This window comes from Periplaneta americana, chromosome 6 (genome assembly GCF_040183065.1).
Source record: "Periplaneta americana isolate PAMFEO1 chromosome 6, P.americana_PAMFEO1_priV1, whole genome shotgun sequence".
NCBI classification, from domain to species: domain Eukaryota; kingdom Metazoa; phylum Arthropoda; class Insecta; order Blattodea; family Blattidae; genus Periplaneta; species Periplaneta americana.
The window spans coordinates 35,418,689-35,433,807 of NC_091122.1; the positions used below are offsets into that span (position 1 = coordinate 35,418,689).

At 34.5% G+C, this 15,119-nt stretch overlaps 1 protein-coding gene across 4 annotated transcripts in view; it reads right to left on the bottom strand.

Moving 5' to 3' along the window:
- The window catches only part of LOC138701202 (D-beta-hydroxybutyrate dehydrogenase, mitochondrial-like), a 53,025-nt gene that overhangs the window by 6,020 nt on the left and 31,886 nt on the right, over positions 1-15,119 (bottom strand). For 2 of the 4 annotated variants that reach the window (XM_069827843.1, XM_069827846.1), the window contains exons 2-7: positions 13,773-13,992; positions 12,270-12,353; positions 9,138-9,300; positions 6,357-6,509; positions 4,517-4,684; positions 2,844-2,986 (exon numbers count right to left, since the gene is read on the bottom strand). In XM_069827843.1, coding sequence (XP_069683944.1) covers positions 2,844-2,986; positions 4,517-4,684; positions 6,357-6,509; positions 9,138-9,300; positions 12,270-12,353; positions 13,773-13,967 — 906 coding nt within the window. In that variant the 5' untranslated portion in view covers positions 13,968-13,992. Of the gene's footprint in view, positions 1-2,843; positions 2,987-4,516; positions 4,685-6,356; positions 6,510-9,137; positions 9,301-12,269; positions 12,354-13,772; positions 13,993-14,693; positions 14,816-14,965; positions 15,086-15,119 lie in introns of those variants that run through there. The other 2 variants (XM_069827844.1, XM_069827845.1) reach the window with 2 other exon arrangements.

The following is a 15,119-nucleotide window of genomic DNA, read 5'->3' on the forward strand; positions in this document are numbered from 1 at the left end:
AATCGTACATATTATAGATGGGTGATGATATATCTTTAAAGCACAAAATTAAACCTTGACCTAGAATGGGTTCTTGCACTTAGGCTTAAATTACCATAATACTCTATGGTCCCCTATTATTTTAATAGCAATAAATGACCTTCCAGAATTCATTAAAGCAATAACAATTATGTATGCAGATGACACTACTTTCCTATGTTCTTCCTCTGCTCTAAATCAATTACATGCTCTCAACAACGACACTCTATCACAGATGGCTTTATGGTTTGAATCTAATGGTTTCTTGCTTAATCAAGAAAAAACTATCAACTTAACTTTCAGCCTAAACGATCTAATAAATAAGGACAACAGAGTCAACTACACAAAATTTCTGAGACTTTTTATAGACTCCAGTTTAACATGGGCTAAGCACAGTGAATACATATGCACAAAGCTATCAAGAGTTTTATATTTGCTAAAGAAATTAACGACTTGCGTTTCTCAAAATTATTTAAGATGTGCCTACTTTTCTTTCTTTCGTCGATAATTCTATATACCCTAATTTTCTGGGGAAATGGAACCAAAATTGGAAGCGTCTTGATTTTACAAAAGAAGGCCATTAGAATTTTATGTAAATCAAACTATCTGGAACATTGTCGGCCACTTTTCAGACAATCACGGATTTTAGCAATCATAAATTTGGGTATATATGATCTAGTACTTTACACTCGACAAAATATCGACAATTACTCATTAGAGGCCAATACACATGATCATGAAATTAGAAATAGTGAACAAATTAATATTCCATATTGTAGATTACACAAGAGCAACACAAACTTTTTAATTATGGGGATGAAATTATATAATAAGCTCCCAAGTCAATATTATAAATTACCAATCAATAGTTTCAAAACTAGATTTTACAATTGGTTATTAAATAATCCTTTTTATTCTGTCGCTGAGTTTTTCAACACAAATTTGTATGAAATTGTATTTTAATAAACAAGTTTTAATTGCAATTTAGTTAGTTTTCTTCAATTTAAAAGTTTCAGATTATTTCTTGTTTTCATTGTATTACTTAAATTTAACTGTTTCTGTTATTAGTGTTTTTTAAAATGTATTTATATGTTTTTTCAATGTATTCTGACGAAGCCTAAAACTGTATGTCTAATGGCCAAATAAATTGAATTGAATTGATACCGAAGAAGGATAGCCCAAGTCAGTTTCTATTACATGGATCAATAAAACTAAATGCTGATTTTTCCAAATCTCATTAGAGGAGGAGGCTTTTAGGCTACACACGAATGGAATTCATTTGGCCTCACTCATAGGGGACCAGGGGGAAACTTTGACATTTTGAATGGAATGATGGATACTTTTTGGATATTCTGGTTCTCCTCAATACATAAACTTTTGTTTGAAACATTTTTTTCTAAAGTGAGGTCTTAAGAAGTTACAGATTGTTTGAAAATAATACAGATCTCGAGAAAACTCTAAGAGGTATACAGCAAACTCTGATTATTCATCACGGATTATTCGGTTTGTGGGTTATTCGTGCAGGGTTGTCTTCCTTTTACTTCGGTGAAGGTGTTCAAAAGATTGAAACGACAAGAAATTTCGAATACATGTGAAATGAGCTCGCACAACTAGTCCCGACGCTGTTATTTCCGGCGTGACTCCGCCTCTTTGCTTACGTATTAGAAAGTGAAGGCTCTATAAAGTCTAGGTAGGTAGTATCGTTCGCCATTTTTGTTCTTACGTTGCCGAGCTACCATACGACGAATCTATTTGCCACACCGTTAAACATTATCATGTCGTAGCTCCTATGATAATAAATCAAACGCACTGTAATTCAGCAAATAATTGAGCGGAAAATAACGTCTTCGTGTGCTTTCTGCGAACGCCAACGAAAGGGCTAAAATGGCGGGCGATTATATTAAGTATTTATCGAGTCTTAAGAAATGAATCAGCGAATCACATAGTACAGTATGTACTATATAAGTGAACCGAACTGGAAAAACTTATGAAAGCTAAATCTAACAATGTACAGTACAGTAATTTCAATGCAGTATAATGCATTTAGTACTGTAATTATAAACAAAAGAATATAATTGATATCGTATTTTGAGTGTCTAATTTGTTAGCATTAGAACAACAAAGAACGTTTTGTCTTTCTAATTACAATTTAGTTAACTTTTATTGTGTGTTTTTTCGAATGTTTATTTTAAAATTGAACTGACGTCGGGGTTATTATAGATCATACCATTACAACATTGAGATTTCAACTGATGTGTAAAAAAGTGGTTCTAACTAGAAGGGTGAATCAGTAAAGAAACTAGCGAGTGATTATGGCCATTGGTTTGCAAACGATTAGAGACGTTAAAAAAAATAAAGAAAAACTTAGCAAATTCGCATGAATTGTTTATGATTTTATGCTAAACCATTATTGTGGCAAATCAATGAACATTTCCGATTATTCGTGTTTTTCGTTTATTCGTGCTGTTTTGTCCAGTGATTAGCACGAATAATTGAGAGTTTGCTGTACATGAATTGTTAAACAAGTTTGCAGATAAATGGATGATACATACTGGGCCTTATAATAATTTGCTACTGACCTCATCTTCTGGAAAAACAAAAGATTAGGAAAGATACAAAAGACATTTCTGAGGTTGACTGCCATATATTGGTTATTGGACCAGAAAAGAGCCTCAACGAAATTAATAAACTAATATACAGCAAAAACTGGAAAGATTACATTCTGAGGATATCTAATAATAGATATGAAAAAAGGAAAAACAAGAAACTGATGCGACAATCAAATACAAATTACTTCAAATTAGCCCTTCAAAGACGATACTCACCCCTACAGTACAGTATTTAATCATATTTGAGATAATTCTATCATAAAATTCCTTTGTATATGCTTTCTGAACTGGTTCGGGTATCTGGTTCCATAGATTAGCAGCTTCTTTCCGAATAGCATCTGCAGTAAATATACCAGTAGCTGAAACATACGCAGAGTGTCATTTGAACTGATCATGCGGGACTGTAACTAGTGAATTCGTATAATGAAATGGTGAATTCTGGTCATAAAAGCAAAGTATGATCTTTGTAGAATTTTGGTAACATCTGAGGAAGTGGTACAATTATGGTACTATTAACAAAAATAAATAACCACATCATAACATTCCTAACTTGTTATCGTAATACCGGTATATAATAACTATAGGTACACGTAATATTTGAATACCTTCGTTAAACATTTCAATGTTTCTCTTTTCTACCACCAGAGGCGCAATAAACATTTCAATGCCTTTTTTTTTTCCACCACCAGAGGTGCAAAAAGCGTCCACCAGAGACAAAGGAGCGGATTTTTAAAATGTAATTTATCTTGTTGATTCAAACATTATCATAATTATAATCTAAACTTATATCCAACTTATATAAAAATAGTAATTAATAGAATATACATGTGGAGTTTATATTTTCCTCATTCTTTTCTTACATTTTACATAGTTTATTTTAAAAATAACCTCTGCTCTGAGATTTTTCAGTAAATATTCCAATCATTTGATCGTAAAAATTTGGTTCTAACTTCATTTTAATTAGATATAAGAGAAAGCAATGGCAATCTATCTTGTTCTTGTGTCAACCTGCAGAATGTATTCATCCATTTGAGCTCATAAAACGAGCACTCAGCAGATATAGCCAAGATAATTACAATCAATATAATAAATATGTATATAAACAACTCAGACATATCCAAATACATTTTGTTTGCATGCATGAACTTCATTAGGTCTGAAAAGTTTTTACCTCTACCTTAGGCCATGAATACATCACATTCAGTTCAGTCTTTAATCTAACTATGTCAAAAAAAGACCCATAGTTTCTTTTCGAAGCTTTCATATCACTGTCTGGGAACATTTTCCTGTGGTTTTCAAAATATCACAGTTCAAGAGAGGAAAAAACTGAATATTTAATTGACTTAAAATTGGTTCCTTATTTGAATTAATATTTTATATGTTAAATCTTTTCTGACTCATCATAATACACATCCGACACCTCTTAAGAGTTTTTTCCCATGCACAAACGGGTACTTTTCAATCTCAACATGTATGCATACAATGCTTCCAGCTGTTATTCTCTGAATATTTCTAAAGTACTCTTCGACTTTTTTTTTTTTTTTTTTTTTTTGGCACAATAATTTATATCCGAACCTTTCATCTGCAAAACACTGAAGGCAACATCAAAAAATGAGACAATTTTTTTAGAATATTTTCACTAGAAACAGAGTGATGGATTCTTCCAGGCAAGCTAAAAGCACTTGTACTTTCAAAACAGTGTTCCAATAACCTGAAGTATCCAGCACATGACGAAAGAATGATATTAATATCATTTTATACTTCTTTATGGTGTTCACAAGCCTAGAGGTAACAATTCGAACTTATTGGTGCTACTTTAAATAACTTCTTCCCTACATTACGATATTTTAAAGGTAACATGTGTAGGTATTTGCTTTTTCTTCTCTTACCATTTACAAAGTTTCCAGGCTCAATGACAGACACATTGACTTTCCATGATCTCATCTCGTATCTCAAACAATCCGACAGAGATTGTATTGCATATTTTGACAGGCCATAGGTTGATCTGTTGGGAAAACTGAAGCGAGAAAGCCCACTAGACATGTTCACTACTCGACCTGTAACACAGTTATTACAAATCATAGACTTATTAAAACACAGTCACTCCCAAAGAATAGCTGTAAAGTATTCTAGCAAACTATAGCAATAAAAAATTCATGCCTGAAGTTTATGTTTTCCTACTGATCATGTAATCCTCAGAAGTCAAGGTACCATGTTTGCCATTTGATCCGAAGGTGATAAAAATCCTTAGCGCGGCTTACTTAAGAGAGGAAACTGAAGCTAAGGCTCAGTGCTATAGTTTTAAGGCACATAAAGAATTCTATCCCTTCTTGAGAGAGCACTGGGTAAAATTTATGGTATCTGCAATTTCTCGCCCATGTCAGAACTCAATTCTGTAAGCAGTAGAATGGGTCCAAATGCAGTGGGTTTGTCCTACCCCCACCTGTAATCCATCCATCCATCCATCCATCCATCCATCCATCCATCCATCCATCCATCCTGCTGAATCATTAGGATACACAGTTGTTAAACTACGGTATGTAATGAAATAACAAACAAAGATCAACTGTATTAATTACTACAGTTTTATTCCAAAAATAAAAAGTTAGCATTATACTGGTTAATTCTACAATACTACCTTCATGTCGGATATAGATGAGGAGGTCAAGGAACAAGGGCTTCCCACACTGAATTCCCCCAAAGCCCATGGAATTATTTTCTTAAAAATATTTTTAAGTCACTGGACAAAGGAATTTTTACATTCCGTTGTGAGATAATTCAAACATTTATATTATTTCTAATTGAGATCCTACTTTTTCTTGTGCATGACAATGCTTGTAATGTAATTTATACTTTACAATGGACAGTTTTGTCCCACACCGTGGCGTCACGGTCTAAGGCATCCTGCCTAGGACTCATGTTACAGAATGCGCACTGGTTTGAGTTCTCATGGGGGAAGAAATTTTCTCATGAAATTTCGGCCAGTGTATGGGACTGGTGCCCACCCAGCATCGTGATGCACTTGGGGAGCTACGATAGGTAGCGAATATCCGGTTTCACAAACCAGCTATAGCGGCTGGAGGGATCATCGTGCTAACCATATGATACCTCCATTCTGGTTGGATGATCGTCCACCTCTGCTTCGGCATGTGGGCGTGAGACCAGCAGCCGGCTTGTTGGTCTTGGCCCTTCAGGGCTGTAGCGCCATGGATTTTGGAATGGACAGTTTTATATTGTGTCAAATATGACTTGCCTATTACCGTTGCTAGATTCAATTTCTCCACGCACAGGAGCAAACAGTTTCAGCTTAATTAAAATTTATCAATATTCATGGGCAGGGCATGTAGCACGTATGGACGAATCCAGAAATGCATAAAGAGTGTTAGTTGGGAGGTCGGAGGGAAAAATACCTTTGGGGAGACCGAGATGTAGATGGGAGGATAATATTAAAATGGATTTGAGGGAGGTGGGATATAATGGTAGGGACTGGATTAATCTTGCTCAGGATAGAGACTGATGGCGAGCTTATGTGAGAGCAGCAATGAACCTCTGGGTTCCTTAAAAGCCACTTGTGAGTAAATAAATACTGTACCCAAATAACTTTCTCTTGTAATCTACGATCCAACATCAGAAATATATGAAGATGTTATTAAACTGATACCGTACAATTTAACAACTGAGTGACAATTGATACACCATACCCAATGCTAAAAGTAGAAAACTCCAAACCTTTGGACTCTCTGATAAAGGGAAGGAAGGCACGAATGACTCGAATTGTACCCCATACATTCACATCCATAATCTTCTTGCAAGTAGAGATGGGTACCCACTCAACATAGCCGAAAGTGCTCAATCCAGCATTGTTCACTATTCCCCACAATCCTGTAATAAAAAAGAAAATGAATGTAATTTAAATGATTTAAAAAAAGGCAAATTAATATTATTTCATAAGAAGTTTATTAAAACACAGCAGAATTAAAAGACTGAGATACAATCACCGTAGCACATTAATCTAGCAAACTTTAAATATTATATAGCTGTCTGTGTGTGTGTGTGTGTGTGTTGGTGTGCGTGTGCACATCATCATCATCATCATCATCATCATCATCATGCTATGAAATTGTGCCAATGTAACTATGCAGCATATTGCCCATGGAATAGCAAAATGTCGTAACTCATACAATTTATCAAATTGAGATTCTGACGTATAGATTCATTTGCTACGTTTACACACAAAAAAAATGTATTCCAATCGTATATTAATGTTCACAGTCAGTATGTCATATGCCAAAGCTTTAAAAAACAATTTTAAAATATCAGCATACATTCATTGTGATGATAAAGTAAGACTATAAATTACACGAAGTTTACATCCAAAATCTAACTTGAAACTGTAAAATAATAATCCAGTTTGTCAGCTCTCCCGTACAACAATTTAGTTGCGGTTGTTTACGACATTTTGCAGTTTCATAAGTGATATAGAGAACTAGACAAGATAATGATATTATATACACAGAGTCCTCTTTCTATTTTTATTTTTTATTTTGGTAGGTTATTTTACGACGCTCTATCAACATCTAAGGTTATTTAGCGTCTGAATGAGGTGAAGGTGATGATGCCGGTGAAATGAGTCCGGGGTCCAACACCGAAAGTTATCCAGCATTTGCTCATATTCGGTTGAGGGAAAACCCCAGAAAAAACCTCAACCAGGTAACTTGACCCGACCGGGAATCGAACTGGGGCACCTAGTTTCGCGGCCAGACACGCTAACCATTACTCCACAGGTGTAGACTCCTCTTTCTATCTGTAGAACAGACACATTTTTCTCAAAGTTCCCCTTTTGTTCCTTAATCCTCCAAATTCCTAATAACCACTATGCTAAACCTCTCCGTTCTTTCCTGAAGTTAACTCTTATGTATTCTTCTTGTCCCCATAAGATTTTCATTTCTCTGTACCGGTAATCAATTAATGACCATAATTTGCTTAAATTACTGTAAAGTTCATGTTAGAGGTTTGAAATATCAATAAATCATCATCATCATCATAATCATCATCGCTCATACAAGTTTTAGGCCATGTGGCCTGTTATGATCTCATAATAAAGAGGAATTTTTCTCCAACGCCTGTTCTTAGTAAAATATGTTTAGAAGACAAAATTTTAGAAAGAGCAAATGATTTTACAAATCAACATTTGATGATGATTTGGATATTATGAACAAAATTGTAAAACATTCTAAATATCAATAAAATGACCTTAAAATAACAATATGTAACACGCAATCATCCCCACTACCATCCAAACATCTCCCTTCCATAGAAGAGAGAGAACAGGAACGAAAGAGACGAATGTAACAGCTGATGCAGTAGATCACCAGTCGCTGACAAAGATGAACATTGTGTAGAAATGGTACAGTAAAGTTATCCAAGGCACGTTACATTTTTTAAATACATTTATAACATTTTTAAAAGTTTTAATTTTAAAGCTTTTATACAGGGTTGTTTCCGATCTCTGGAAACGACTTTTGAATGATGTCATGAGCATCAGGAGTCACACAACAGCTGAACTGTGGTGAAAGGTGACAGACCAGTAGTGAGTGATTTCATAGAGTGCACGGTGTCTCACAGCAGCAATGTCCAAGAAAATTGAGTCTTTTTGGGAGGGGTACATTATGACCCTTTCCAATGCCAAGTATAGTTAAGTGAAAATAATAGAAGCCTGCAAAAAACGTGGTTTCGTTATTTCCAAGAAAGGCATCTTCTGTGAATTTAGAAAGACTAGCAAAGCTCGGATGGGATTAATTTCAGAGGGAAAAAAGCAAGCAAATCCACCCCTCACTACAAACCGCATCCCCCGAAATGATAAAAATTAATTCCATCCGCGCTTTACCAGTCTTATTAGATACACAGAAGATGCCTTGCTTGGAAATAACGAAACCACGTTTTTTGCAGGCTTCTATTGGGTCATAATGTACCTCGCCCAAAAAGGCTCGATTTTCTTGGGCATTGCTGCTGTGAGACACCGTGCACTCTGACTATGAAATCACTCACTACTCGTCTGTCACCTCTCACCACAGTTCAGCTGTCGTGTGACTCCTGAAGCACATGACGTCATTCAAAATTCGTTTCCAGAGATAGGAAACAATCCTCTGTATTTTAACAATAGAAGATTTAAAATAAACATCTTCGTAATTTCTATAAAATTATGTACTGTATACTTATCTAATAAAGCATGCAGATTATTAATGCTTTATTATAGCTTTAATTTCAGATCTTCGTAAATAAAACTGTATAAAAAAGATACAGTTCCCTCATAAATTACATGTCGCTTTGTCGAATTTTACCCCTGAGCAGATATCAGAATTTTTAACTATTTTTGATCTACATGCTTGGTTACATACTGTATTACGTAAGTAATCTCTAAGTAAAGAATTCAACTGCAGAGTGCTTTACTGATATTATGTCTTGAGATAAAAGTGTAATGCTTGTAAATTTTCATTTAAACCTAAGTACCTTGAGGTGGAGCATGCCTGCTGACATAATCAACTCCTGAAGCAATGTCTTCATCAGACGTTACATCCATTTTTATTACATGAAGTTTCTTAAGATTCATATCTTTTAGTTCCTTTGCTCCACCTTCATCTGGCTTCAGACAGCCTGCAAATACAACTGCACCCTAGAAAAAGAAAACAATCAGCTGCATTGTACCAATATATATGGATCAAAAATAATGTCCAGCTCTTTAGGTCCTAACTTTTCTTTTCCAACTATAAAAGAAGGATTATGAGATCTGCTATGTAGCCAGATACACTTTCAACATATGACTTAATAAATCCAGAAAAGAATATTGAAGATTTGCTACATACTTAAGTCAGATCGTACAGAAATAATGTCACAGCCAGAAGATGAAGGTCTTTGTTGAGATTCAAGTGCTTCGAGAACATATATGATTAATGTATAGTGTTATGATTAGGAATAAAAATTTCATTGAAATCCCTTTCCCTCTAGAAAGAAATCCTGTGTACACTCTCCGTTACATTTATGATAATATGTTGTTGTTGTTGTTTTCTAATGCCAGGCGTTTGACAATAAAGTCATTTGACTTCTTGCACTCCAATATTTTTCAAAGATATTATAATGACCAGCTACTAAAGCACAGATTTTGAGGTGTTCCGAATCCATTTTTTGATTTGAGTTGCACAATGGGCAGTTAGGGGACTGATATATTCCAATTTTTGTGCAGGTGTTTGGCCAAACAATCATGGCCTGTTGCCAATCTAAATGCAGCTACAGACGATTTTCGTGGTAAATCGGGAATTAACTGTGGATTTTGATGCAGAGAGATCCATTTTTTCCCTTGGGATTGAGTTATCAAATTTTGTTTGTTGAAGTCTAAGTATGTAGATTTAATAAATCTTTTCACAGAGTAATACGTAGATTTAGTAACAGGTCTGTAAGTAGCAGTGCTGCCCTTCTTTGCTAAAGCATCTGCATTTTCGTTTCCCAGGATTCCACAATGGGATGGTATCCATTGGAATACAATTCTTTTATTGAGTGATATTAATTGAGAGAGCATTTTAGTTATTTCTGCTGTTTGAGATGAAGGTGTGTGTTTAGAGACGATTGATAGAATAGCTGCTTTGGAGTCTGACAATATAACTGCATTCCTAAATTTATTGATGTAGCATAGAAGATTCCTGAGACATTCACTTATTGCAATGATTTCACCATCAAAACTTGTTGTTCCATATCTAAGAGATCTATAAAGTGAGAAGAGACAGCACGTAACACCTGCATCGGCACCTTGTTCTCTGGAGATCAAGGATAATATTAAGGCTGGTTCACAACAAACCGGGAATGGAAATGACAACGAGAACGAGAGCGGAAATAATGTTAAAATAAATGCATTTAAATGTGAGCATTCACAACAGTTAATTGTGAATGCTCACATTTAAATACATTTATTTTAACAATATTTCCATTCTCGTTCTCATTGTCGTTTTTGTTACCGGTTTATTGTGAACCAGCCTTTGCCCTTCAAGCTACGCCTTGGTTCTATCGACTATCTTCTCACCACTTCTCCATAGGTACTCCCATATCTCTCAACTTTCAATCAAAATTCTAATTCCTTAATCCAAGTGTCTCAATTCAAGAAATCTAATTCTAACAAATATTCTGTTTTATTGGTAGCATTAGGATATTTTTTTATTGTCTGTAAGTAATCAAGAGATATTATAATAATAATAAATAATCCATGGCACTACAGCCCATGAAGGGCCTAGACCGACCAGCCGGCTGCTGGCCTCACACCCACATGCCGAAGCACAGGTGGACGATCATCCAACCAGAATGGAGGTATCGTGTGGTTAGCACGATGATCCTCTCAGCCATTATAGCTGGCTTTCGAAACCGGATTTTGCTACCTATCATAGCTCCCCAAGTGCATCATGATGCTGAGTGGGCACTGGTCCCATACACTGGCCGAAATTTCATGAGAAAATTTCTTCCCCCATGAGGACTCGAACCAGCGTGCATTCCGTAATGCTAGTCCTAGGCAGGATGCCTTAGACCAAGACGCCACGGCGCGGGACCAAGAGATATTATAATAGTAATAAAATGTAACGAATTACAATTATATGATAATCATTTTTCTATATAATTTCAGCGACCTTCAAATGAAACATTTTTATTTAACATAAATTAGATGTTATTCACGTGTACGAGTAAGTAGAACAAAGTCCGTTCCCATTGTACTTGTTTTCTTGCTGGCCAGCAAGGATAGGGACCGATGGCAGGCTTATGTGAGGGCGAAAATAAATCTTTGGGCTCCTTAAAAGCCATAAGTAAGTCAGTAAGTAAGTAACTATGAGTGCACAAATCTAAAAAAATTACATAAGGAGCTTTGTCTTTTATTGGTTCTTCATAAGACAATCTTTAAAATAGATTACTTTAATAGTATTTCAGTGTTTAGTTACGTTGAAAAAAAAATGAATTGAATTACCAAAAGTCACTCATATCGAAATTAATAATTTTTGTAAAAATATCTGAAATTATTGCATCAATATCACAATAATAATTTACTTTTAACACATTTGAGTTCTGAAAGTCTACACAAAATTTCAGCTTCTTACCAAAATTTAAATTTCAGATTTGTGCACTATATGCAAATTTAAAAATATTTTTCACGTATTATATCATAGCGAGTAAAAAAAAACTATGCACCTAAATATCATATCAAGCACCTTAAAATATTTCTAAATGATTTATCGTAACCCTGTAAAAATTACATCCAATTATAGCTGCAATTTTTTGTACATTTAGTTTTTTTTATTATTTAACGATACTGTATCAACTACTAAGTTATTTAGTGTTCATGGGATTGGTGATAGTGAGATGGTATTTGGCGAGATGAGGTCGAGGATTCGCGTAGATTATCTGACATTCGCCTTACAGTTAGAGAAAACCTCGGGGAAAAAACCCAACCAGGTAATCAGCCCAAATGGTAATTGAACCCACACCGAAGTGCAACTCCAGATCAGGAGGCAAGTGCCTCAGCTGACTGAGCTACACTGGTGGCTACATTAACAGTTTAAATATTAGCATATATAATGATTTTTTCCATGCGTTCACAGTATAACTGCTTACCATCTTTTCTAGCCGTAGTGCTAAATCATGTCCAAATCCTGAATCACAACCAGTGATTAAGACTGATTTTCCATGCAGTGATATCTGCAATGAAGAATTGTTTTAACATTAAAAATTATGAACATGATGTTCATCTGCACTTACAAATGAAGTGGCGATATTAATTCAAAGAAATTAACTAGGAAATCAAACTGCCTGAAAGAATTTGGAAACATGTTAAACAGTCCGATAATTTGCATAATATTCATTATAGTCTTTATTTTTTCACGTTAATTTAATTTCGTAAGTAAAATGAAATACAGTCATCTTCGTGTACTGAACCAACAACGATTGCAATTAATGGCTGAAATGAATAAAAGCAATTATTTAGAAATACATTTCTTACCTATGGTAAACAGTCTGTGTCTTTATTTGATTCGATTTAATTCTTTAGATTATTGTCATATTCTATCTGAAAAAGTACGGTTCCAGTAACACTTAAAAATTATAATGGAGCAAAAAATATGCAATCTATAGTGTAATTTTTTAATGCCATACTTCACACTTTTTCGTAGTTTCTTTCCAGACTTAGGATGAACTTTTATCAACTATTCTGTTATTCCAGATCAAGTAAAGCTTTTTAATTTTGAAAATAGTGTATTCTGACGTTTTGACACTTATAAAAGTGATCAGTGCATTGTACATAACGCTTATTCTTAAGAATAATAAAAACGAAAATTCTAATAATAATACTCCAGACAAAAATAATTTTGACCAATGATCATGTCTATTTAATTTCAAAATTATAGCGAACATTTAGGAGAACTTCAACGAAAAAGTGCTTGACAGTAAGTTCATCACTTTAACATCAACATCATCGTTATCGTCGTCATCATCATCATCATCATCATCATTAGTGCAATGTAGGTGCAAGATAACTCTACTAAAAAAAGAAAATTGCTATTACCAGTACTTTGGAATATAAAACAGTCTAACAACAGTTCGGTAAATAGTTTTCTTTTATATTAAACAATTCTTTCAAGCAATGATGGAATGAGACAAAACAAAAGAAATCAGACGAATAGAGAAATCATAAGTCAATTATATATGTAATCATCATCTTACGATGTTTGGTGACGTATATACGTCCGTTGATGTGACATATTAATGAATTTAAAAACTATCATAGTCACAATCATTTGGCGTGAGACCAACTCGATAGCTCAGTGGTAGAGCGCCTGACTGGAGAACAGGAAGTCGCAGGTTCGATTCCCGCTCTAGGTTATGTAATTTTTATTTCATACCATGGCATGATTGTGACTATAATAGTTTTTAAATTCATCAATTATATATTTTCAAATTGAATCTGAAATAAAATATACTGTTACAAGAATAATCATTTTTGTAATTATTAAACCTAAAAACCCAAGACAAATTAAGAAAGTGTGAAAGATGGATAATATTAAAAACATTGTATTATGTATTTCCCAAGAAACGGGTCAGTAAAGAGATTTAACTTCTTACCTTGAGTGTATCGCTGTACAATGCAAGTGCAGTACCCAACATTGTAAAAGTAAGAAATGCAGCAAGTGGGCTTACTGGTTCCAGTCCTGGAAGGGTGACTATAGTCTTCACAATAACAAGGGTTAAGGCAGACCCTAATCCAACCTGTAGGCCTCGTACCGAAGTACGATATATTCCATCAAGTGAAAGATCCATTTTAATTTCCTAAGCTCATTAGCATCTGAAAGGAAATGATACGATTTAATTTAATGGAAAGTAAAGAATTCTGTTCATTTTCAGTACTGGTACTTAACATTTATATGAAACTGAATTTTGAATAATTTCGAGTGAAAAATTGTTCCGGGCCGGGTATCGAACCCGGGACCTTTGGTTAAACGTACAAACGCTCTACCAACTGAGCTACCCGGGAACTCCACCAGACACCGATCCAATTTTTCCCTCTATATCCAGAGACCTCAAAGTGGGCTGACAACCGTCAAGCAACCAACATTGAGTGCACACTAACTCTGTGTGTCTTAAATTGTGGTTTTCTGTTAACGAACAGTAACGTGTATTATGCAAATCAATCTTTCAGGTATAACTCCCTGTAAAGTTGATTTGAATAATTTCGAGAGAAAAATGCCGGGTATCGGCATCTGGTGGAGTTCCTGGGTAGCTCAGTTGGTAGAGTGTTTGCACATTATCCAAAGGTCCCGCATTCGATACCCGGCCCGGAACAATTTTTCCCTCGAAATTATTCAAATCAACTTTACAGGGGGGAGTTATACCTGAGAGCTTGATTTGAAAACTGAATTTTTACAAAATGAATGATATCAAATGACAAAATTAAGAATGTTGCAAAAATAAATCTCACAATAGCAATTAAAATATATTAATTTGTATATAATCTAACAAACACTACCAGTATATTTTAACACATACGATTAAAGATGCTTCGTAGGTTTGTTTCAGATACAATGTTTTGTTCCAATGTACAGAAAATTCATTTCTTAAACTCACACTCAACACACATTCAACTTCAGAGTGTCCAAACTTTCCACTGTAGTAACTTTAAAACATAGCAATAAATCTTAACCACACTTATATTTAATGTGTAGCTATAGTAAAATATATATATTATAAAAATAAATTAAATGTAAACAATATTATCAATTTTCCAATAAATGCGATAAATACATCCTTAACTTACATACCTATACTGCAAGAAGCTTCCTTTAAATTACAGAATCATGTGAAAGTAGATAGTCTAACCTTGCAATGTCAGAGGTAACTTAAGTTGTCACCGTGTTTACTGAAAATTCTTTAGAAAGATAAAAGAGCACACTCCTTGAACTCTGATGTTATCAA